Raw genomic sequence first — 26364 nt, forward strand, 5'->3', positions numbered from 1 at the left:
TCAGTATTCCAGATTAGGGGAGCAAAGAGGTGTTCTGGATATTTCAACAAACTAGCTTTTTTTTTTAATTGTTGGAGAGAGATTTTTAGTTTTTGAATTTGTTGGGTTTTTGTTTGTTTTTTTCTGAAACTAGCTTCTAAGAGTTAGTATTTTACTTTGTGAAACATTTAAGTTGTGTTATTGGTAAGTATTGAATTGAGTCTCTGAAATACCTTGTCTATGACCTGTTCAGGCAAAACTAGTTGTCTGAAGAATGCACGTCCGGCTAGCCTCAAGCATCCACAAATTATATGTGTACTTCAAACACTGAAGTCAGTCCCACAGTGTCTTTTAGATTCTCGACTGGTGGATGATGTCATCTCTTCTCCAAAGGAAATGCTTCTCCTCTGAAAGTGCTGGGAGAGGCTTTGCTATTGAGGCCAGCCCTGTTTTGTTCCACATACCAGAGAGAGCCCAGCTCACTTCAGAACTACATACTATATGATGTCTCTGTTTAAATTATAACCTCTTTATTTTTAGAGATTCACTTTTATTAAATTTATGTGTATCTGTGTGTGTATGTATGAGTGAATGCCATGTCCAAGGAAGCCAGAAATGGGCATTTGAATCTCTTGGAGGTAGAGTTGCAGGCTGCCCCCTGTTGTAGATTCTAGGAATAGAACTCAGGTCCTGGAAGTATAGCAACTGCTCTTAACCCTTGAGCCATCCCTCCAGACCCAGTTATCACCCTCTGAAATATACTGTTTTCACACTTCTCAGAATCATGTTGATAATTTTTTTCTTCTGTTTCTTTTTTGTGGTTGTTTTGTTGTTTCGAGACAGGATTTTTCTGTGTAATAGTCCTGGTTGTCCTGGAACTAGCTGTGTAGACCAGGTTGGCCTCGAACTCACCAAGAGCTACTTACCTGCCTCTGCCTCCCGAGTGATGGGATTAAAGGTGTGCGTCACCACTACCTGGTTCTCCTCTTTCTTTTCTGACATTTTTTCTTTTATAAATTTATAATATTATAATTTTATAAATATTATTTTTAGTATTATGGGTGTTTTGCCTTCATGTACCATATATGAAAGTGACCACAGAGGCCAGAGAGGGTATTGGATTCCCTGGAAATGGAGTTACAGACAATTGTGACCTACCATATAGGTGGCTGGGTCCTCTGGAACAGCAGCCAGTTCTCTTTAACTGCTGAGCCATCCATTGTCGGCCCCTCCATTTTATTGTTAGTATTATTTTAAAGATTTATTTATTCATTATATATACAGTGTTCGGCAGGCCAGAAGAGGGCACCAGATCTTACCACAGATGGTTGTGAGCCACCATGTGGTTGCTGGGAATTGACTCAGGACCTCTGGAACAGCAGGCACTGCTGTTAACTGTTGAGCTATCTCTCCAGTCCCTATTATTATTTTTTAAGTCTTCTAATTCTTCTTAATCTGATAAAGTTTCAGATTGCCTGGTATTACCAAGCAAGTTTGTAGAGATTAAGAATGGTGATTGGCAAAGTGGCTGGAAGCAGTCCTTCAAGTATCTTTTCCTCCACAAACACAAGACAGGGTGCTACAAAGGACTAAACTGGTAGAGAGTTACACAGAAGTTTTAAACAGCTAGGTGCTGTGGTGCATACCTGCAATTTTAGCAACTTGAGAGACTGAGGTAGGAGGACCACTGTGAGTTCAAAACCAGATTGGGCTACTTAGTGGGTTCCAGGCCACCTAGGTAATAAGACCCTGTTTGTTTGTTTTAAAGGTCGGCAGGAAAGGTAACTCAGCAGTTAACACTACTGGCTGCTCTTCCAGAGAACCTAGGTTCAATCCCAGCACTCATAATGGCCAGGAGAGGGCACCAGATCTCATTACAGATGGTTGTGAGCCACCATATGGTTGCTGGGAATTGAACTTAGGACCTTTGGAAGAGCAGGCAATGCTCTTAACCACTGAGCCATCTCTCCAGCCCTCCACCGGACTTCTTAACGTGGATTCTAGGGGTTGAACTCAGGTTGTTAGACTTGTACAGCAAGATCTTTTTACCTGTGGAGTTACCTCCCAACCCCATGCTTCCCTCTTTCAGAGAAGAGTCTCATATATATATTTGTTTAAGATTGTAGGTTATCCCAAAGTAATGCTATTAGAAAAAAATGATTCGATGTTATATGTATACATGTCTGTATGTGGGCATGTTCATGTGAGTTTAGGTGCCCTTAGATGCCAGAGGCATCAGAACCCCTGAAACTGAATTGGCCGTCTGTCCAGCCTCGTGTTTATTATTAATTTTTTATACTTTTCTCCATGTGTATATGTGTATGTTTATGCATACATTTGTGTGGGGAGATGTCAAAGAAAGAGGTGTAGGAATCAGTTCTCTTCCTCCAATGTGGGCCCAGGGATTGAACTCAGGTTGTCAGGTACCATGGCAGGCATCTTTATTAAATGGCCCTCTAGGCATTTTTTTTCCTTTCTAACTTATTTTTGTAACATGGGACAGTGATTTTGTTAAGAACCATAGTTGAGGTGTGTTTGGGTGGTGGTGGTAGTGGTTTGTTGGGTAGCTGCTGAATACTGGAATGTTGGAACTAAAGGTTTTTAAACAAAGAGAATGACATTAAAACTTACTCTGTGTGTCTCTTTAGTTTGCAGTATAAAGATTAACATACTTCCTGGGCTGGAGAGATGGCTCAGTGGTTAAGGACACTGACTGCTTTTCCAGAGGACCCATGTTCAATTTCCAGCACCCACATGTCAGCTGTCTGTAACTCTGGGATCTAACACCCTCTTGTGTACAAACAAAGGCAAAATACCCATACATATAAAATAAAAATAAATCAGTCTTAAACTAGGTAGTGGTGGTGCATGCCTTTTAGTCCCAGCAGATGGATCTTGTGAGTTGCAGGCCACCTGGTCTACAGAGTCAGTTCCTGGACAGCCAAGGATACACAGAGAAACCATGTCTTGAAAAACAACAAAAATATCAGCCTTTAAAAAACAACATGCTGAGCCAGACGTTGGTGGCGTCTTTAATCCCAGCCCTTGGGAGGGAGGCAGAGGCAGGTGGATCTCTGATTTTGAGGCCAACCTGGTTTACAGAGCGAGTTCGAGGACAGTCTCCAAAGCGACAGAGTAACCCTGTCTCGAAAAAACAAAACAAAAAACAACCCCCCCCCAAAAAAAAGAGTCAACATTCTGTTTATAAAAGGTTAATCTATGGTTCATGAAAATAGAAACTAATCAAATTAAGCTGATATCAGCATGTATTCACTCATTTGAGAGTCTTTTACATATGAATAAGTATATGTCTAGTTGTTTTCAAGTTTGTCATACTCTTTCCCATTTTGTTCTTATGTATATGGGTGTTTTGCCTACGTGTATGTCTGTGTACCACATGTGCACAATGCCTCCCAGAGTCCAAAAGAGGCCATCCATCCCCTGGACTGGAGTTGCAAACAGCTGTGAGCTGTGGGTGTTGGGTAGAGGCAGTCACCATCAGCTCTTACCGTACTTTCTTTTACAGCAACTTTTTTCTGGGTATAGTGGTTCACGCCTATAATTACAGATTTTGGAAAGCTGAGGCAGAAGGTTCTGAGTTCAAGGCTAGACTGGACTTATAAGAGCCTGACTGAAGGTTTTTTTTTTAAATTTTTTTTTTTAGGGTTTATTTAACTTTATGTGCATTGGTGTGAAGGTGTCAGATCCCCTGCAACTAGATCTTCAGACAGTTGTGAGCTGCCATGTGGGTGCTGGGAATTGAACCCGGATCCTCTGAAGAGCAGTCAGTGCTCCTAACCACTGATCCATCTCTCCAGCCCCATGACTGAAGTTTTTTTTTTTTATTTTTATTATGACATGCTATCTAAGTTATCAATAAACATTAAATAATGTTTATTTGATATAAAGTAATGGTTATATAGTCTTCTATTTTAAACCGCCCTGTGATTTATTCTTTACGTATGTTCTTTCCTATACAGTACCTGTACATTTATACTTCTTATATACACTTATGTACAGTAACTATCTTTGTATATGCACTCTATATAGAATAGCTTTAGATCTGAAAAGTTCATCCAGTTGGAATTTACTGGAGAGTTAAAATGATTTGGAGCTGGGCGATGGTGGCGCATGCCTTTAATCCCAGCACTCGGGAGGCAGAGGCAGGCGGATCTCTGTGAGTTCGAGACCAGCCTGGTCTACAGAGCTAGTGCCAAGACAGGCTCCAAAGCCACAGAGAAACCCTGTCTCGAAAAACCAAAAAAAAAAAAAAAAAAAAAAAAAAAAAAAAAAAAAAAAGATTTGGAGTAACAGTTTAGTGGTTACTGGAATTTAAAAATTTTATTTATCTATTTATTTTACTTTTTTCAAAACTTTTTTTCTGTATAATAGCCCTGGCACTAGCTCTGTAGACTAGGCTGGCTTTGAACTCACAGAGATCCGCCTGCCTCTTCCTCTGAGTTCTGGGATTAAAGGTGTGCGCCATTACCGCCTGGCAGCTACTGGAATTTTTGTGCCAGGACTATGTCTCTTGGATAGTTTATAGGAGCAGTTTAACTTAGAATGACAAAAGCAGTCAGTTCACAGTGTGGTGCTGGAAACTGAGTGCCATTATGTACGTGTGCGTTTTTATTAACTAATGTGAATATATTTAGTCTACTGTAAGCAAATGGTACTCCAGAATAAGTGATAACTTTCTGTTTTCCCTTATCAGGTTTCAACTTTCTGTGCTGTGGGGTCCACCATAAGAGAGGTAGATCCAATGTGTGTCTGTGCTGAAGAAGCATGAGCTCCTTGCAGTAACTGGTAGCCAGCTCTTCCCCTAACAGTGATAGTGTGTGGTGTCCTCTGCCAGGACGATGCTGTCTTAATATGGATATGTACCCTTCTCAGTTTTGTTTCAGTGCATTAGTCCCAGCTTTTTCCTTGTGATTTTTTTTATTAGTTCAGTTCTTTTTTTCTTTTCTATTATGTTATACTTATTCCTCTTGAGTTTTCCGATCCTGTAGATGGGGTTCAAAATGTTTGCTTACACCTGAGCATGGCTTTAATCCCAGTCAGTGCTCAAGAAGGAGAACTGCCAACCAGTGAGTTGTAAATGGAGTTGGGCTACACAGTGAGACCTTATCTTGGGAAGAAAAAGACCAAACAAGTAGTTACAATCATTCACAATGATAATTGATAGTGTTTCTTGACAATTACTCTAAGTCTATGGGGTTTGATTCTTACAGCAGCTCTGTGGAGGTACTTGATGCTATTCCTGTGGTTTCTTTTTCTTTTTTTTCCCCCTGTTCTTGTTTTTTTGGTAGTGGATGGGGTGGACTTGCAGGAGATTGACCCTATAGATTTGAATATACTCTAGCAAAAATAGTTTGTATTGTCAGGCTGTGGTGGTGCATGCCTTAATCCCAACACTTGGAAGGCAGAGACAGGTAAATCTTGTGAGTTTGAGGCCAGCCTGGTCTACAAAGCAGGATAAAGTAATATAGAGAAACTCTATCTCAAAAAACAAACAGACAGCAAAAGAAAAGTTTGTATTATCTCCAGGCCTTATTTTTACATTTTATGAAGGAAGTAACCAGGGCCTAGCGAGCTTTAACCAAACTGCCCAATTTACCTATTTAGTAAATGTTGGACCCTGTGTTAAGACCTAGCAAATCTAAATGCCTGAATTGTAAAACTCTTTTTTCTCTCGCGCGTTCTTTTTTTTCCTTTTTTTTCTTCTGGAGCCCATATTCTTAACCACTATGTTGTTATTGCTCCTGCTAGTCTTATTTTTCTGGTCCTGGGGATCAAACCCAGTGCCTTGATCATGGGAGAGGAGCAACACTCTGCTGGATTGCCTGCTCTCCCCTTGCTAATTTGTGTGAACTAACTTGGCTGTAAACTAGATGTTTCTTGCTGAATGTATTCTCTCTGAGCCAGAAGTCCTTCAAGAAGAGACTAGCACAGAAAAGAACTTTAATCTTTCTGATCTCTTTTAGAAGCATCAAAATCCTGAACTCTCACAAGCATACTTAGTATGTGAATTATTAGTCACTCCTTCAGAAACAATTTTGAAAGTTAACATGCAGTTTTGAAAAATGATTTATTTTATTTTATTATTTTGTGTGTATGGGTGTTGGTTTCTTGCATGTATTTCTGTGTGCCTGCTCTGTGCCTAATGCCTGTAGAGGCCAGAAGTATGGAATCCTTGAAGCTGCCATGTGAGTGCTGGGAATTGAACCAGGTCCTCTGGAAAAGCAGTCAGTGATTAATTGATAACCCATTTCTCTAGCCCTGTTAACATATGGTTTTGCCAAGAATTAATAACTGATGTTGTAGATAAGTACAAGATATCGAAAAGAAACTCTTGTGTTTATCTATTGGAAGTCTTCTTTTGATCTAATATAGCATAGCAGTGAAAAGTCATGCTGTTTTGTTTTAAATTTTTTATTATTGTTTTAGTATAAAATTTATTGTGTACATGTGTGAGAGGGAGAGATTTGTGTGGGGACATGCATATGTGGAGGGTAGAGGACACCTGTAGACTCAGTTCTCTCTCCTGTGCCTGTGTCCAGAAGATGAACTGAGATAGGCAGACCTGCGTAACAAGTACCCACTGAGCCATCTTGCCAGCCATGCTTTTGTTCTTTTGAGACAAGGTCTCTCGTAACTCAGGCTGACCTTGTGGTCAGAGATCTGACTGCTTCTGCCTTCTGAGCGCTGGCATGTTTAATGCTGGCTGACTTACTTTTTGTTTTTTATTTTTGAGAGAAGAGTCTCTTTATGTGGTCCTGGCTGTCATGTAACTCTGTTTAGACCAGGCTGGCCTCAAACTTGGAGTCAGACATCTGCCTGTCTCTGCCTTCCAAGTGCTACCATGCCTGGTCCCACTAATATCTTAAGCAAAAACAAAAAAGTTCCTTCTAAAATGTGTTTGGTAGTCTGTTCCTGTAATCCTAGCACTTGAAGGACCAGTGCTAAGTTGGTATCCATTAGTGAGGGCAGCCTGGGTAGAGAACACCAAAACCATAAAGAATACCTGTACTCTCTGAGCCAGGTGTGTATGCTGGAAGCTTCTTAGAAGGCTAAGGTGAGAGGATCATTTGAGCAACATAGCAAGACTCCATTGCAAAATAAAATGCTATTTTTTTGTTTTGTTTTTGAGACGGGGTTTCTCTCCATAGTGCTCAATTTGTAGACCAGGCTGGCCTTGAACTCACAGAGATCCATATGCCTCTGTCCCCCCCCAAGTGCTGTGGGGAAAGGCATGTACCACCACGCACTCGGGTTTCTTTTTCTTTTGCAAAAAGAGCCGGGTGATGGTGGTGCACACCTTTAATCCCAATACTTGGGAGGTAGAGGCAGGTAGGTGGATCTCTGTAAGTTTGAAGCCAGCCTGGTCTACAACATTCCAGGGCAGCCAGGGCCACATAGAGAGACCCTTTCAAAGTCCTATCTGGCTGGGCAGTGGCAGCACATGCCTTTAGTCCTGGCACTGGGGAGCCAAAAGTAGGCAGATCTCTGAGTCAGGGCCAGCCTGGTCTACAGATTGAGTTCTGGGACAGCTGGAGAGTTCAGGGCTACATGGAGAAACTCTATCTTTAATGTTTCTTGTGTATTGGCTTGAAGATGGACAGATAGCTTTCTTTTGTGACAAGAAGTGAGCTAAGTTCTCAAATTCTACTTAATTCCTTTTTATTTTATTTCATATATTATTTTTTTAAAGATGGAATCTCTATTTGGCCCTGTTTGTCCTGGGTCTTTCTGTGCGTACCAGGCTGACTTTGAACTCAAACCCACCTGCCCCTCTGCCTGCGGAGTGCTGAGATCAAAGATACACACCACCATGCTAGACTCTTGTTTATTTTTGTGTAAAAGTCTTGCTATTTAGTCCTTTGCTGGCCTAGAACTATGTATCCCAAGCTGGCCAGGAACTCACTGTAATCTTGCTTTAGCCTTCCCAAGTGCTGGGATTGCTAGTACATACACAACAGCAGGCTCAACTTTTTTCTTGTTATTCTTGTCTTTTTTTTTTTTTTTTAAGATCTATTTGTTTATTATATGTTCAGTGCTCTGCTTGCATGTGTGCCTACACATCTGAAGAGGGTGCCAGATCTCACTATAGATGGTTGTCAGCACCTTGTGGGTGCTGGGAATTGAACTCATGACCTCTGGAAGAGCAGCCATGCTTTTAACCTCTGAGCTACCTCTCCAGCCTTTTCTTGTTATTTTTTTTGGGGGGGGGGTTTCGAGACAGGGTTTCTCTGTGTTTTTTCTTGTTATTCTTTTAGTTTTAAGACAAGGTCTCTCTATTCAGTCCTGACTGTCCTGGAACTTGGTGTGTACTGTAAGGAGAAGGCCCCTTGTTTGTCCCGGCCGCCGGCTGGCTTACATCTGAAATAACCACACAGAAACTGTATTAATTAAAACACTGCTTGGCCATTAGCTTTAACTTCTTATTTGCTAACTCTTACATATTAGTTTAACCCATCTCCATTAATCTGTGTATTGCCACATGGCAGTGGCTTACTGGAGATTCTAACTGGCATTCATCTCAGGTGGAGGATCCATGGCTTCTCTGACTCTGCCCTTCTCCCTCCCAGCATTCAGTTCTATTTTCTTCGTCTACCTAAGTTCCGCCCTATCAACTAGGCCAAGGCAGTTTCTTTATTCATTAACCAATGAAAGCAACACACAAACAGAAGGAACTCCTACACCAGGTATGTAGACCAGGCAGGCATTGAAAGCAGAGATCCTCCTGCATCTGTCTCCCCAGTGTTGAAAGACATGTGCCTTCCTAAGTGCCCCCCCCCCCGGCCCCCTTTTTCTTTTAGGACAGGTCTTACTGTGTAGCCCAGGCTGTCCTGGAACTTGCTATGTAGACCAGGCTGCCCTTGAATTCATGGAGATCCACCTGCCTCTCCCTCGCACCTCCCCAAGCTGGGATAAAGGCAGGGACTACTAAGCCTGGCTAGGCTCAGCTGTGTTGTTTGTGAAGCAAAGGTTTTGTGTTCTTTTGATGTGCTCTTGCTTTCTTCCATTTCCCTCTCCTCAAACCTCCCTGTTCCCTATCTTGGAATGTCTTAAATAAGTTCAGTTCTTTTACAATTTCACCAACAAACACTTCAGATCATATTTCTGCAATATGGTGGTGCAAGGCTGCAGTTCCATCATGTGGGAGGTGGATACAAGAGGATCCAGCTCAAGGTCCTCATTACCTACATATCAAATTGGAGACCAGTCTAGCTGCAGAAGACACTGCCTCTAAAACCAAAATGGGGGAGAAAGTATTTCTATAGATAAACAGTCTTCTTTCTTGGGAGTAGAATGTTGTAACAATCACAGTATTGTATCTACAAACTTAAAAATAGTTGTGGCTAGACATGCAATTCAGTGGAAAAACATTTGTTTATTGTGGCTGCATGTGTGTTAGGGTGTGTGTGCGCCACAGTGCATGTATGGGCGATCAAAAGACAACTTGTGAAAGGTGATTTCTTTTTTGCCATTATGGGGCTTTTAGCTGTGGAATTCAGGTTGTTAGGTGCTCTTCCCTCTAAGTTGCCTTCCTAGCCTTTAAGCCTTCCTAGCCTTATCCCCTGGTGCTGCAAAAGAACAAACAAGTTAATACACAATAATAAGAATTATTATTTAAATTTTCTCTTAAGGCTTCTATCTACATTTTAAAGTGATTATTATTACATTTATTTTTGTGTGGGAGGTTGTGGTGTGCTATGACACGCTTATGGAGGTCAGAGGAAACGATGCAGGTGCCTGTTCTCTCCTTCCACCATGTGCCCTGCGATCAGACTTAGGTGGCAGGCACCTTCACCCACTGACCCATCTTGATGGTTCAGCATCTAAACAAGTTTAGGTAAATATATCTCTAAAATCCTAATTTCAATAGCCTCCACTCCTTGTAGTAAGAGCCAGATGAGATATATTTGTAAGCTTTAAAAGTTGTATATTAATAGGTAGGTGTGATGGTATATGTACTTGTAGTCTCAGTCCGTACTCAGGAAGTGGAGGCAGGATGGTCAGGTGTTTACAACTAGTCATGCTATATGTTTGATCAGGAGTTAGAGGCTAGCTTTGGCTATGTGAGACCCTGTCTTTTTTGTTTGTTTTTCCAAGTCCTGGCTGTTCTAGAACTCACTTTATAAATCAGGTTGACCTCGAACTGACATCCCCCTGCGTCTGCTTCCCAAAAGCTGGGATTAAAGGCGTGCGCCACCACTCCTCGGTTTCCTGAAAATATTTTGAACAAATACTAGGAAAAATTTATGATGGACAGTAGTCTGCTCTGCTATTTGTATGAGACAGTCACATGGTTCAGGTTCTCCTTGAATTCACTGTGTAACCTACTATGACCTTGCCTCCATTTTCCAAGTGCTGGAATTACAGGCTAGTCCTGTTAGGTCTCCCAGGCAGGACCCACACTCACCCCCTAGTACTGGGAAATCGATTCAGATCTTCCACGTTCTAGCCAAGTATTCTTTCCTAGCCGGATGTTCTGGTCTTATCTATGGAGGTAAATCTTTTTATTGTTTTGTTTGGCCTTGGAGTTTACTGTGTAGCATACTCTGGCCTTGAGCTAGCAAGCTTTCTACTTTGATAATCCTGCTTCAGCCTCTTGACCGAGCTCCTTGGGTATATGTCTCTTGGACCCTCTCTCTTTCTGCCACGTATCACTGACATTTTCTCTGATGATTAAATGTATTAAGAACAGTTGCTTGTTGTAGTAGCACATGCCTTTAATTTCAGCACTTGAGAGGCAGAAACTGGTGGATATCTGAGTTGGAGGCCACCCTGGTCTAGAGTAAGTTTCAGGACAGCCAGAGTTACACAAAGAAACCCTGTTTCTAACTCCTTACCCCACCCCATCCCACCCCCCAAAAAGAAAAAAAGAACAGATATGTTTCCAATTGAAAATAGTAATGGTGGGCTGGTGAGATGGTTCAGTGGGTAAAGCTTTTGATAACCTGAGCTTGATCCATAGCATCCACATAAACGTGAAAGAGAACTCACTCCACCACATGTATATCATGGCTCGCATGACACACATACCAAACACATAATGATAAATTATGAAAAGAGAATATTGTTAAGTCTGGAGTGTAGCCCCAGCCAGTTGCATTAGTCTGAACTCCAAATCCCAGCATGTCTGGTCCTGACCCCTCCCTGGAGTCAGGACCACTCCCACAGGGTATTTTAAGTGGTCTCTGAGGAGAAATGCATGGTTCTGGGTTTGCATGTGCTCCCCACTGCAAATAAAACAATGGGCATTTTAATCTGGTTTGATCTGACCTAATTGGATTTCTTTACACCGACGGAGATGCCCCTTTTATTTTTTCTTAAATATGACCATGTGAGTTAGAAAGGGGAGATACAATAAGAATGGAATATGCAGTATGCGACCTTTAACCTCAACAGGCAGAGGTAGGCAGATCTCTGAGCTTGAGACCAGCATGGTCTACAAAGTGAGTTTTAGGACAGCCAAAGCTTCACAGAAAAACCTTGTCTTGAACAGAAAAGAATGGAATATGCATAAGGCCCTTGCTTAAAAATACTGCTAACTCAGCTGGTAAAATAGCCATGCAAACCTAAGCACTCGTTTAACCCTGGAAGCTGGTGCCTCACTTTTGTAATTATAGCAGGAAGGCTCAGGAACCAGGAAGTAAACATCATAGAGGCAGAAAAGAGACTGCCTCCAAAACAAACAAATAAAAGGACGGAAGGCAATAAATAACTAGTTTTTCAGAGTTGTCTTTGCTATCTACATGAATGATCAGGGCTTATTCACACAATAAATAAGTCAGTAGATTTGATTTTAAATGAGGTGGTTTTTTTAAAAAGCTATTCAGCCAGGCAGTGAGGATGCATGCACACCTTTAATATATTCGACCTTTAACCTCAGCAGGCAGAGGCAGGCGGATCTCTGAGTTCAAGGCCAGCCTGGTCTACAGAGAGAGTTTCAGGACAGGCTCCAAAGCTACACAGAAACCCTGACTCACCCCCCATCCCCCAAAACAAACAAAGTGCTATCTAAAAGAATTTGGTATTAGTGCAAGAGACAGTGAATAGTTCATGACCATGTTTAGTTTGGTTTGACTTAAACTGTGGTCTCCAAAGTGAGTTTGGTAGAGGTTTTGTGACTATGTTTATATGTGCTTAACATTTTTCTTTTCTTTTTTTCTTTTTTCTGTTTTTTGAAGCAGCAGCATCTGGAATCAAGAGAGCCACAGCTTCCGAGGTAAGTTTTTTTTTTTTTTAATTGATTCTTAGTTTACTAAAAGCATAATTCTGGCATAGGATAGCTGTCTAGGTATGTCCAAACTCTAACCCCACAACACACTGCTGTCACCTGCAGAGTTCATACTTGAGAACCATGTAGTTGAGTTACAAACTCACAGATATTCACCTGCCTCTGCCTCCAGAGTTCTGGGATTAAAGGTGCGTGCCACCACCCCCAGTTATAATATCTTATATTGATTGAGTATATCTTTTTTTTTTTTTGAGTTTTACTGGAATATTTATTTACTTAATTTTGAGGCAGGGTCTCGGTTAACCAAGTCTAGCCTTCCACTGTTCTTTGTTTAAGGCCTCTGAGTGAGGCTGTCTTTAAACTCCAGAGCCTCTGCCTCCCCCCACCTGAGTGTTGGTATTACAGGCATGTGCCATCACGCAGGGCTGCTCACCGACAGAGCAGGCACTCTCGCAGAGGAGCTGTATGCCTGATCCTTGTTTCTGGAGACAGTCTCACTCCGTACTCAGGCTAGTCTGGTATTGACTGTATAGCATGAGCTAACTCATAACATTGGGTAGTCCCCTGCCTCAGCCTCCCATATATTGGGATTGTGGCTATATTTATACCTGTCTTTCCTATGCAGAGAATTTTCAATTTGCTCTCCTTCCCCCACATGGAGGTTTCCTAGCCCCTCCCACCCTAGTTTTGTTTCACTCCTGTACTTGTGTCAGGGTTCAGAGTCTTGAACTGGCACCTTTTCCCTTAGATTTTGGGGTTTTCTTTTTTTTAGACTATCTTTCAAGTCTTTGAAAGATATACTGTATATACTTCTTATTGTTTTAGATATTATTTTAGACCTCATATAGCTTCAGACTCGCTATGTGACCAAGATTGGACTTGAACTTCTGGTCATCCCACCTCTGTCCTCCCAAGTACTGACTGGGTTTTTCACTACCATGATCACTTACCCTGCTCTTATATTAAGGGCCTTGATTATCGGGTTTTGAGGTTGTGGCATACTGTTTTCACTAGTCTTGTCCTCTGGTTTCCTAACTTGGTGGATATTAATGACATGAAACGTAACTTGGTGATTGTTGTACCAGCACGTAGACCCCTGGGAGTAGTTAGTTAGAGTCTGCTCTGGTGGCTTTGTTCCTTTTCTGGTTCTGGAGCTGTCATACAGAGTCTCATATACACCATAGTCGAAGGCTGATTAGACGGCCTCCTGTAAAACTTTTGTTTCCTTGTTTGTGTTGTGTTTGAGGTAGGGTTTCTCTGTGTAGCGCTGGCTATCCTGAAACTTACTCTGTAGACTAGGTTGACCTCGAATTCAGAGATCTGCCTCCCAAGTGCTGGTGTTAGTCTTGTGCCTACTTTTTTTTTATTATTAAGTTTTTTTAGATTTATGGATTTTACTTTGATTTGTATGAATGTTTTCCCACTTATGTGTACCACATGTGTGCCTGGTACCCATGGAGGACCAAAGAAAGTGTTGGGTTCCTCTGGACTGGAGTTACAAGTGGTTTTGAGTGGCCAGGTGGGTGCTGGGATTGAACCCAGTGTCCTCCGGAAGAGCAGCAGACATTCTTAACCCTGAACCTTTTCCCAACCTCCTGGTTTGTTTGGGGGACAGAGAGTGGGATGGTTGTTTATTTTACTTGTATAAATGCTTTCCTAGCATTTATGTATATGCTCTTGTGCATGCCTGGTGCCCAAAGAGATCAGAAGAGGACTTCAGATCCCCTGGTGCAGGAGTTAAGGGGCTTGTAAGCCTGGGGCCTCTCTAAGAGCAACAAGTGTCCTTAACTACTGAGCCATGTTTCCAGACTCATTATTTTTATATACTATCACTTTAACTGTTTATCATATTATGTGGGAATGAGAAACTATTGTCTTTTTGGGCTTTGGAGACCGCCACAACTATGTACCACAGGTTAACATTTAGCTCACTGTGTAGCCTAAGATAGCCTTGCACTAACAAGTTAACTCATCCTTCCAAATGCTGGGGTTATAAGTGTATACCACTACTTGGCCATATGGTAATTTTGATTCTTTCTGTTTAGGGACCTTATGCCTCTGTCATGCCTGTCAAGAAAATAGGCCACCGAGGTGTTGATTCTTCTGGAGAGACTACATATAAAAAGGTAAGTCTGGACAGACTAGATGGAATGCCTTACTTTGATAACACACCAGGAGCAGTACTGTTACCATGTTGGTTTTTGTTATAGTTTGCTCTTTTTGAGATGGTGTCTCATTCTAACACTTGGTGGCCTGGAACTCACTTTGTTGTTGAGGCTGACCTTGAACTCCTGGTAGTCTTAGCCTCTCAAGTGCTTAGATTATAGGTGTGAGCCACCAGGTCTGGCCAGTACTGTTCTTTTTTGTTTGTTTTGTTTTGGTTTTTCAAGACAGGGTTTCTCTGTAGCTTTGGAGCCTGTCCTGGAACTCACAGAGCTCTGCCTGCCTCTGCCTCCCAAGTGCAGAGGTTTGCACTGCCTGGCATGGCTAGTGCTGTTCTTGATACTGCTCTCTACAAACCACTCCATTTGGTTTTCCTTGTTATTTATTTATTTGGTTTGTGGTTTGGTTTTGTTTTATTTGAGACAAGGTCTCTCTGTTTAGCCTTGGCTGGCCTGGAATTCACTGTGTAGACCAGGCTATCCTGGAATTTACTCTGTAAACCAGACTGACCTTCCTCTGCCTCCTGAATGCTGGGGCTTAAGGAATGTACCACCACTGCCTGGCTGAATTTATTATTATTTTTAGTATTATGCATGTTTTGTCTTCATGTATGTCTGTGTACCACCACATGCCTGGTGCCCAAAGAAGCCAGAGAGGGTGTTTGGGTCCCCTCAAACTGGAGTTACATAGCCGGGCGATGGTGGCGCACGCCTTTAATCCCAGCACTCAGGAGGCAGAGGCAGGCGGATCTCTGTGAGTTCGAGACCAGCCTGGTCTACAGACCTAGTTCCAGGACAGGCTCCAAAGCCACAGAGAAACCCTGTCTCGAAAAACAAACAAACAAAAAAAAAAAAAATCGAAAAAAAAACTGGAATTACATAACAGTTGCAATTGTGAGTCACTATGTGGTTGCTTGTGCCCTCTGGAAGAGCAGCCAGTGCTCTTAACTGCTGAGATATTGCTTTTTTGATTCTAATTAATTTGAAATTTTAGTCTCAAGATGCCTGGTATTACCAAGCAAGTTTGTGCATTCTTTCTTTTAGGTTTTTTGAGACAGGGTTTCTCTGTAGCTTTGGAGTCTGTCCTGGAACTAGCTCTTGTAGACCAGGCTGGCCTTGAACTCACAGTGATCCACCTATCTCTGCCTCTCGAGTGCTGGAATTAAAAGCATGCACCACCATTGCCCGGCTCCGCAAGTTTGTACATTCTAACAATGGTGATTTGCGAAGTGACTAGAAACCAGTCTCCAGTATCCTCAGTCCCACAGTATTGGATCCCTTCTGACCAGGGTACTGCTTGCATGTGGTGCATAGACATACATTCAGGCAAAACACCCATACACAAGTTAAATTTTTCATGTGTGATGGTTTTGTGTGTGTGTGTCTGTCTGTCTGTGTGTCTTGGCTGACCTGAAACTCTTATGTAGACCACCCTGGCCTTCCAGTGCCCAGAGATCCATCTGCTTCTGCCTCTCAAGTGTTGGAATTAAAGATATACACTACTATTCCTGGCTGTGTTTTCTTTTTTAATAAGAGGGTTTTCATGGCTGCCTTTAATCCCAGCACTCAGAAGGCAGGCAGATTTCTGTGAGTTTGAGCCCAGCCTGGGCTATAGAGTGCGTTCTAGTAATCAGGGCTACACAGAGAAACCCTGTTTCACAAAACAAAGCAAAAGGTTTTTTGTGTGTTTTCACTACTTTAGTGTTCTTGTCCTTCTTTCAGAGGACCAAAGCTTCTCTAAGTATGCAGTCAAATCAGAATCTGTTAATTTTCGTTACATTCTTTATTAGATGACTAAAATGTTTGGAGGGGCCCAATACAAAATAAAAAGGCAGATAGTAGTAATATGAAGCTTTTCCCTAACTGAGGCCGGCACAGGTGGTCCTCCCTGGCTACTCTGGATCTTTACTGTTCCTAATCATTTCTAGGTGTAACTGCCAAGTGGAGGGCTGGGGTAGCCTAAATTCTATCTAAACTATTGGTGGAAGGGCCTTTGCTTTCAAGTGTTTTTTCTTACATTTCCATCATGAGTTTTGTGGGTTTGGTTGATTGGTTTAGTTTCTTAAGATCAGGTATAGCTCAAGCTGATCTAAATTTGTTTCTTGTCTTAACCACTTAAGTGGTAGAATTCCAGATATGTTCCTCCATGCCCAGATGTTTCCCTGGTCATTTTTGGTATGGTTAGGCTTTTGTTTGTTTGTTTTTCTTTTAGGGGATTCAGAGTTGAAATACAGGGTCTTTGGCCTTGAACTTAAGATACTTCTTCTCTGTTCTGGGATTATAGGCTTGTGCCACCATGCCCAGACTTTGGGTAGACTTGATATTACAACATTTTCTGTAATTTCTTTACTGTTTGTTAGACAACTTCATCAGCCTTGAAAGGTGCCATCCAATTAGGCATCACCCACACTGTGGGCAGCCTGAGTACCAAACCAGAGCGAGATGTCCTCATGCAAGACTTCTACGTGGTGGAGAGTATCTTCTTTCCCAGGTACAGAGGTCAATACACAGTAGGACTTTCTTCAAATCAACCTCGGTAATTTTAAGGGGTCTAATGTGTTTGTCAGTCCTTAACCTTGTTATAAATAGGGTAAATGGGACCAGACAGTTTAGAGAGCAGACTTTGCTGTACCTCTGGTCAATGGGATGTCTTACATTAAAAAAAAAAAAAAAAAAAAGGGCTTAAGAGATTGCTCAGAGGTTAAAAGCTCCGGCTGCTCTTCCAGTAGCCTTGAGTTCAATTTCCCAGCACCCACATGGTGGCTCACAACCATCTATAATGGGCTTGGTGCCCTCTTCTTGTGTTTAGGCATATATGCCAGAATATTGTATACATAAATAAATAAATCTTTAAAAACAAAAACCATAGTAAGGCTGGTGAGATGGCTCAGCAGGTGAAGGTAAAGCCTGACGACCTGAGTTTGCTTCCCAGGGCTCACATGATGGGGATAATTGCATCCTGTGGGTTTTACTCTGACTTAACACATGTACCGAAGCATGTATGCATCGCGTGTGCACACACACACACTCTGAATAAATGTAATCTAATAAGTTTTCAGAGCTGGATAGATGACTCCGTGATTTAGAACACTTGCTGCTTTTTCAAAAGACCTAGGTTCATTTCCTGGCACCCACATTTTGGCTCACAAATCATTTGTAACTCCAGTTCCAAAGGATCTGACACTTCTGGCCTCCAAAACCACCAGGCAGGTTTATGGTGCACAGCGTGCATGTAGGCAAAACATTCATACACACAGAATTAGTTGTGTTTGGTGGTCCCATTTGTGAGGCGGAAACCAAATTGATCTCTGTTAGTTTGAGGCCAGCCTAACTATGGATACATAGTGAGACCCTGTCTCAACAACAACAACAACAAAAAAAAAAAAACAAACAAAACAAAACAAAAAAACCCAAATAATGTAAGTAGTCCTATGACTTATTCTCTTTTTTACCTTTGTCCCATAAATTAATTCATCTTCATCCCCCTTGTGTCTCTGAGAAGTATTGTTGGGCATCCCTTTCAGCATCTGCCCAGGGTAAGTTTCATGGGTATTGGTGTCTGGCAAGTAAAGATTTCTTTATATTCAACCTCACAGTGAAGGGAGCAACTTGACACCGGCTCATCATTACAATGACTTCCGTTTCAAGACCTATGCACCTGTTGCCTTCCGTTACTTTAGAGAGCTGTTTGGCATCCGGCCTGATGATTACTTGGTAAGTTTCTAGTCACAAACCCTGTGATTCTAAGATCCAGGGAATATGGCAAGAGGAATTTCCCTCTTCCACCATCTTGCTTTAGTGTTCTTTTGAATGAATGTTTATCTGTACCTAAGTTCTGTGGTGGGCAGGGCCTGGCTTATCTGGCCCTTAATGTCTTCTTTTATTTTCAGTACTCCCTTTGCAGTGAGCCATTGATTGAACTCTCCAACTCTGGAGCTAGTGGTTCCCTCTTCTATGTGTCCAGTGATGATGAATTCATCATTAAGACAGTCCAGCATAAAGAAGCAGAATTTCTGCAGAAGTTGCTTCCCGGATACTATATGGTGAGTGGGGAGCACTGGAGAGGCTATCCTCAGCAGTACCACTGAGGGTCCTTAATGTCAGGGTCTGATCTTACTTAGAGATAAAAGTCAAGACAGACTTTTTTTTCCTCTTGGGTGCTTTTGTTTTTTTGAGATAGTATCTTTCATGCTGGCCATGATCATTCAGCTTCTGCTTCCCAAGTACTGGAATTATGTGTGTGTTGCCACCAGCTAGGTTTAAGTGGTGTTGAGCATTGAACCCTAGGCTTTGTGAATGCTAAGGTAGCAAGCACTCTGGTGTTTTGTTTGTTTTGAGACTAAATCTTCTTGTGTAGCCCAAAGCCGTTTTTGGGTTCCTGAATCTCCCGCTGCCCTCTGTGGAATCAGGATTATAGGCAACCACCACCTTGCCTGGCTTAATACTATTCTCTCTTTAAACTCTCTTAGATGCCAGGAGAGATTCTGAATGAATATGCAGGTCAGCACATTTTACCTAAATCCCTTGCAGAGCAAAGGAGCAGTAGGTAGCAGCTTTCGCCTTAACTTTCATGAGAATCAGCTAACTTGCTCTACCGTTTCTTCCTTTTTTGCCTTAGAATCTTAACCAAAACCCTCGAACTTTGCTGCCTAAATTCTATGGACTATACTGTGTGCAAGCAGGCGGCAAGAACATACGAATTGTGGTGATGAACAATCTCTTACCTCGGTCAGTCAGAATGCATATGAAATATGACCTGAAGGGTTCAACTTATAAACGGCGGGCTTCTCAGAAAGAACGAGAGAAGCCTCTTCCCACTTTTAAAGACCTGGACTTCCTACAAGATATCCCTGATGGTCTTTTTTTAGATGCTGACATGTACAATGCTCTGTGTAAGACTCTGCAGCGTGACTGTTTGGTAAGTTGCTATATTTTTCTCTATTTCAGACACAGAAATCATTGAAAAACCTTGCTGGGTGATGGTGTCGTACCCTTTTAATCCCAGCACTTGGGAGGCAGAGGCAGGTGCAGGAGGATCTCTTGTGAGTCAGTTTGAGGCCAGCCTGGTCTACAAAGGTAGACAGCCAGGACTATTACACAGAGAAACCTTGTCTTGAAAAACTGGGGGGAAAAAAAGAAACATACACACAAAACCCAAAGAAAAACCTCAGTGATTCTTTGCATTTAGTCTATGGGAGGTGGAACTCTGATCATTTGCTCTCTGTGTTCTGGGCTGCTTTTTATTATTTTGTTTTTTATTCTGGGGAATGTATATGTGTGTGTGCTGGATGCAGTTGTACTTTACCTTGTGAAGCACAGGCTCTGTCACTTATGTAAAGGTATATGCTTGCTTGTGTGTGGACTTGTAGAGGCCAGAGGTCAGCAGTGGGAGTCTTCCTTGATGTCACTTTCTTTCTCTCACTGAACCGGAACTTACCATTTCAGCTAATGTGGCTGACCAACTAACCACTGAGATCTGCCTGTGCCTTCCCTCACAGTACTGGGGTCATTACATGTGTGCTCTCTCGTGCCTTTCTGTGGGTGCTGGGGACCCAGACTCAACTCCACATGTTTGTTCAATGAGCACTTTTCCCACTGAGCCTTTCCCCACCCCCAGATGGCATTTTAGATTACTTTTACATTAGCTCAATGCTGGACCTTTCCATTACCTTTGTTATTTACCCTCTCCACCTGGGCTCTGTGTGTGTGTGTGTGTGTGTGTGTGTAGTTCCTTGTTGAAATAGCCTAGCATTCGTAGGAAAACTTTTAACTTAGTTGTACTACAGAGTCATTATTCTTTAAATTTTGGTCTTGCATGCCAAATCCAAATTTATATCTCAGAAATTTGAATGCTGTTATCACTACACAGCTGTACACTGGCTCTGCTGATTTGTAATGTTTCCTAAATAAGCGGTTCTCAACCCTCCTAACGATTTGACCTTTTAATACATTTCCTCATGTTGTGGTAACTGCAACTATAAAATTTTTTATTCCTAACTGTAATTTTGCTACTGTTATGAATCATAATGTAAATATCTGTGTTTTCCCATGGTCTTAGGCGACCCCTGTGAAAGGGCTGTTCAACCTCCTAAAGGGGTCGTGACCCACAGGTTGAGAACCACTTGTCTAGACCATCAGCATTACTTATTCTGTCTCCTGTTCTTCCCAGCAGGCATTTCATTGCCTCTAACCTCCAGCTGATCCTCCTGACTCTGTTTCCCTAGTTTGGGAATTAAAAGTAAAAGACATTATGCCTAGCTGTCTAAACCTCTCTCCCTCTCTCTTTTGTTTTTTTGAGACAGGGCTTTTCCATGTATCCCTGACTGTCCTGGAACTCACTGTGTACACTAGGGTAGCCTCAAACTCAGGCCTGTTGATACTGGGACTAAATGTGTGTGTGCCACTATCGCCTGTCCCTAAACCATACTCTTAGCCTCCATCTCTCCAGCTTGTTTCTCAGCAGATGACTGGGGCGGTCCATCCTGTTCTACCTCTTCATGTTGCCACGTCCGTGCCCTTATTTGCTCACTCTGTGCTACCTCCTCTATGATGCTCATTTTAGTTTGTTTCCTTCAGTCTCAAAGGCTAGAGACTGCTCAACTAAATGAGTCGATAGCTGTTATAACTTACTCAGACAGTTGTAGCCACCACTCCTCATCCATCTTCTTTCTTCTTATCAATGGCACCCTTGGTTGAACAGCACTGTCAGAGTAAGCCATGGGAGCCAATGTCAGCCTGTGCTAGGGAACAGAACATGTTAACAGACTGACAGATGCCATCCAGGTCCTTGGTGTGATGCATCATGCCTGTCATTGTCAGCCTCTTTCATTGGCCACACCAGCGTGTGCATTTTATCTCAGTGGTATCAGGTTGTACCTCCTTGTGCAGGAGGTGTACTTCTTACTCTAGACTTTTATAGTGGTTTTTCTTACTTTATCTACTTGGTCTTGTTTTTAAGACAGGATTTCTCTTTAGCTCTGTGTAGCTTGGCTGTCCTGGAACTTGCTATGTAGACCAGCCTGGCCTCGAACTTACTCAGATTCTTCCACCTCTGCCTCCCAAGTGCTGGGATAAAAGATGTGTGCCGCCGCCACCTGGCTCAGTGATTTTTGTTTAACCTCCTCTGTGGTCTTCTACCATGTAAACATTTGTACCGTGTTGCTGTATTGCGCTTATTTTTAATATTTATATTCAGTAAATGTTGAGCTGAATTGAAGCTGATTGTATTAAGTCCCTCTACAGATCTGCTCTCACCCAGGTCTGTCATGTAGTGTACTCTTTCCCCCTTGGTTTTTTGAGATTGGGTCTTAGGTAGCCCAAGCTATCTTTGTCTTTCCTATATAGCTATGGATGACCTTGAATTCCTTGTCCTATCTCCCAAGTTCTGAGTTTGCAGGCTTAGGCAGTACTAGGAGCTGGACTTAGATAAGATGCCTACCTGTTGTTACAAATTCCTTACAGTAGAGATACATAGTCCTTGTTCATGGAAAAAGAGAATGTTCTTTGCATAAATGACAAAATGAACTAAAAAAAAAAGTTGCACTGGGTACTTACTCTCTGTGGTGGCTTGGGCCTTAATTCCAATTATGGGGAACTTGGTGAGACCATAACTCAAAAATTAAAGGGTTAAGGGAGGCTGGAGATGTAGTTTAGTGATATATGCCAGAGGCATGTAATCAATTTCTAGTACTGCAGAAAATTGTTATTACTATTCAGTAGTTAATATTACTCAAATGGGAGAAAGGTAAGAAGGAGTGTAACTAAAGACCTACCAGAGTGATACATTCTTTAAGAGCAAAGACTGAGCCTATGGTTATCTCCCTTGTCAAGTTTAGTTAGGTTTTGAAAGTGGTGAGAGCTTGAAGAGTCCTGATCCCTCATGATCATGCTGTCCTCTCTCACCATTAGGTGCTACAGAGCTTCAAGATAATGGACTATAGCCTCCTGATGTCAATCCACAATATGGATCATGCCCAGCGAGAGCCCATAAACAATGAAGCACAACACTCAGTTGACACTCGCAGGCCAGCCCCGCAGAAGGCTCTCTATTCCACAGCTATGGAATCCATCCAGGGCGAGGCTCGACGGGGTGGTACCGTGGAGACCGAGGACCAGTGAGTGGGCTTGGGAGAAGCACCTTTCACACATATCCTCACAGTACTTTTTCTCGAAGGCACCTTCATCTGGAGAAGAGCAGCTTTGATCCCTCAGTGAGGCCAGCAGCATTAATGCTCGTGGGGCCATTGACCCTTCTTTTATAAGGATACAAGAGGGAGAAAATAAAAGAATATGAGGAAAGGAAAATGTCTGAATTTGCAGTTCATATGAGAAAGAGTTGCCTAAGATTAAAATGCCTGCCCTTAGAAGCCGAGGTGCACATTAGGATTTCTGTATAGCTCTGGCTGTCCTGGAATTACCTCTGTAGACCAGTCTGCCCAAACTCAGAGATCCCCTTACTTCTTCTGGATTTAAAGGTGTTCCCTACTACCACCCAGCTCACATAGAACTTTGGTTTTTTGTTTTTTTTTTTTTTTTGAGACATTTTCTCTGTGTAACAGACCCTGGCTATCCTGGAACTCACAGAGCTCTGCCTCCTTGAGTGCTGGGGATTAAAGACGTGCACCACCACAGGCTGGCTCACATTAGAACTTTGATCACAGCTTCCTGTAGGCTTCTTTGCGGAAGGCCTGGTACTGCCTTGGGTTTATAAAATAACTATGGTTATGAAAATTTTCAGATGTTTCATTTTTTTAGATGTCTTATAACATGACTGCCACGAAAAGTATCCCAGTGGGAACAACTTAGATAGAAAAGGACCAGCATGTTTGTTTTTATTTGGGGACTAGTTCCAAAATTGCTGAGTAGTCGTGGTTTCCGTCTCTTTGGAGCTATGTGAAAGAAATGGAAGGAGATAATCACACATGATTCAGAGGGGCTTAGTGTGGAGATGTGTCAGTTATATATAGTTCCTAGTTCCATGTCCAGGTTTGTCTGGAGGTTAGGAGGAGCCTCTAGCTGCTACTGAACAGACTTTTCTAACTCTTATCCTTTTGCTTTCCCCAGCATGGGTGGCATCCCTGCCCGGAATAACAAAGGGGAAAGGCTCCTGCTTTATATTGGCATCATTGATATTCTGCAGTCCTACAGGTGAGGGGCGTGTGTATCACAGATTGAGGAGAGGACACATTGAGATGTGGCCACTCAAGGTTCTTTATTTATTTATTTTCCTTTGGTTATTTTAAGACAAGGCTGGCCTTGAGCTCAGAGAGATCCACCTGTCTCTGCCTCCTGAGTGCTGAGATTGAAAGTGTGTACCACTGCCACCCCACCTTCTTCTTTTTTTTTTTTTTAATTTCCCTTTCCTATTTTATAAATGTGTTTTACCTTGGTCTATGTATGTGTACCCCTTGAATGTCTGGTACCCATGGAGGTCAGAGGAGGGTAAGTCACCATGTAGGTGTTGGGAACTGAACCCAAAAAATCCTCTGCAAAAGCAACAAGTGCTTTTAACTGCTGAGCCATATGTCCACTCCCCAGCATACTTTTAGATATGTGTGTTTTTTCTTTTTTCTCTTGAGACAGTGTTTGTGTAGCCTGAGCTGTCCTAGAATTCCCTCTTTAAACCAGCTGGCCTCAGACTCAGAGATCTGCCTGCTTCTGCCTCCCAAGTGTTGGAATTAAAGGCCTGTGCCACTTCTGCCTGCTTTAGATGTGTTCTATCTAATGCAAGAACAGTAAGTCACAGGCCGGTTACCTTTAGGTTTTAGGCACTTTATTCCCTGGCTTTTCTGGCTTACCGTCTCTTCAACATGATACATACTTTCTGTGGATACTGAGTCAGTCCTCAGACGCATAGGGCAGAGCACTCCATCTGCCCTGACTCTCTGTGAGAAACCTGGGGGTTGAGTCATCCTCCATACAGGGAGACAGCTGGGAGCATGTTCTCATTTCCACAAGGGGAAGATAGGGTTTCTGTATCTACAAGCCTGTGACAGTGGAGTGGGGATGAGGGAGGAGCTGCAAACGGTCCTGACATTGCAGTACTAAAGTTGACTGACTGTTCAGTATTGATAGACCCATTATTATCACTAAAATTGTGTTACGCCTATTTATCTATTGTGTGTGTTTGTGTATGTTTATGCCACAGAGGACAACTTGTGGGAGTAGGTTCTCTCCATTTTGTGGATTCTGGGGATTAAACTCAGGTTATCAGATGTGGTAGCAAGCACCTTTATTCCCTGAGCCATCTCACCAGCCCTCTTACACAAGTGTAGCTACACTCCCTCAGCTTTACCCTTCTATTCCTTTAGCTTTGTTTTCTTTTTTCTCTTCTGGTTCATTGGTTGTTCTGAGTTTTGTTTTTGTTTTTCAGACAGGGTCTCACATGTAGCCCAGGCAGACCTGGAGCTCACGATAATCCTCTAGACCCAGTCTCCCAAGTGCTTGGTTACAGGCATGTGCTATTATTACCTAATCCTGCCTTTCCTTTACAATTAATTAATTTTGTTTGGCTTTGCTTTTCCAGCAATTGAACCCAGGGCCTCGTACATGTTGGCAAGTGTTTCATTACTCCTGCTCATTTAATTGGCTTAGCTAGAAACAGCATTGGTCTCCATGTGGAATAAGTGCTACCATGGTGGTTCTTCAGGAGCCAGTATACCACAATGGGTATACTTGCCCTGTGTTTATTTATTTATTTATTTTGGTTTTTCGAGACAGGGTTTCTCAGTGGCTTTGGAGCCTGTCCTGGAACTAGCTCTGTAGACCAGGCTGGTCTCGAACTCACAGAGATCTGCCTGCCTCTGCCTCCCGAGTGCTGGGATTAAAGGAGTGCGCCACCACCGCCCGGCCTGTGTTTATTTTTTTTAAGGTTCTCTGATATCATGGTCTCTTAGCCCTTTAAAATAAGTAATTATAGTGGTCTTTCATTTAAAGACAATATGTGATACACATTTTTCTTGGCAGGTTTGTTAAGAAGTTAGAGCACTCTTGGAAAGCACTGGTACACGATGGGGTGAGTATAGCAGTTAGCTAAAGGCCTCCCCACATCTCGATTTCTTTTGTCCCCTCAAGTGTAGTCTATGTATTATTCATTTCTTATGTGTATTATTCATCTCATTTCTGGTAGGGTTTCAGTGTAAGGGAACAAGGTCCTTGGATGACACAGCCTCTTTCTGGGCCTTTCTGTTTAACTCTGTAGTCATCTCTTCTGTTCAACAGGACACAGTATCAGTGCATCGGCCAGGCTTCTATGCTGAGCGGTTCCAGCGCTTCATGTGCAACACAGTGTTCAAGAAGATTCCCTGTAAGTGGCTTCTACCAGATGACCCCTCAGTGGCTCCCTTACCCCAAGAGATGGTGGGCAGGACACCTCTGTCAGGGAGCTGCCAAGGCCAGAGGCCTCTCCTGCTCTGCCTACGTCCTGTGAGCGCTGCTTCTCGTCTTTGTGTCAGTCACTGTCTGTCCCAGTCGTTTCCGAGTTGCTGCTCCCCCTTGGCTCTCCCTACATGTATCGCTGAGGTGAGGGCCATTTCTGGGGATTGTGGGACTGGAAAAAAATGTGTAGCTGTCACTGTAGACTTTGTGACACAGGCTCGGGTGTCTAAAAACAGACTTTTGTGTAGAAAAGAACAGGCAAGGATGTTAGCAGTGTTCTTAACTTTCCTTCCATATGTCCAGGGCCCAGGAATTATCCGGTTAGTTCAAGTGGTTGAAGCCTTGTTGATGACTGTTGATGGAGTTTTTAGTCTTTCCCCTCCACTTTCTTGATACACAAGTACCAATTTTTTTTTTTTTTTCAAATTCTGTGTTTTGACACTGGCAGATTCAAGTCTTCCTCCTTTGCTGTCATCATAGGCATCAGCTGTCCCTTAGTGAGGTGAAGAAGGCGTAGACATCACAGACAGGCTGTGAGGCCCAGAATCAGAGTGAGCCCCAGGGTAAATCACAGTGCTGGGTGCATCAGGACTAGGAAGG

General features: G+C 42.6%; 1 protein-coding gene across 6 annotated transcripts in view; it reads left to right on the forward strand.

Moving 5' to 3' along the window:
• Positions 1–26364, forward strand: part of Pip5k1a (phosphatidylinositol-4-phosphate 5-kinase type 1 alpha) — a 43585-nt gene that overhangs the window by 9629 nt on the left and 7592 nt on the right. For 4 of the 6 annotated variants that reach the window (XM_050124619.1, XM_050124616.1, XM_050124615.1 and 1 more), the window contains exons 2-11: positions 12177–12214; positions 14272–14352; positions 16749–16924; positions 17985–18102; positions 18279–18431; positions 19007–19306; positions 22297–22502; positions 23452–23535; positions 25354–25402; positions 25609–25693. In XM_050124619.1, the coding sequence (XP_049980576.1) occupies positions 12177–12214; positions 14272–14352; positions 16749–16924; positions 17985–18102; positions 18279–18431; positions 19007–19306; positions 22297–22502; positions 23452–23535; positions 25354–25402; positions 25609–25693 (1290 nt within the window). The remainder of the gene's footprint in view (positions 1–12176; positions 12215–14271; positions 14353–16748; positions 16925–17984; positions 18103–18278; positions 18432–19006; positions 19307–22296; positions 22503–23451; positions 23536–25353; positions 25403–25608; positions 25694–26364) is intronic. The other 2 variants (XM_050124620.1, XM_050124617.1) reach the window with 1 other exon arrangement.

The sequence above is a fragment of the Alexandromys fortis genome, unplaced genomic scaffold (genome assembly GCF_014885135.2).
Source record: "Alexandromys fortis isolate MF-2015 unplaced genomic scaffold, M_Fortis_MF-2015_v1.1 scaffold_218, whole genome shotgun sequence".
Classification (NCBI taxonomy): Eukaryota; Metazoa; Chordata; class Mammalia; order Rodentia; family Cricetidae; genus Alexandromys; species Alexandromys fortis.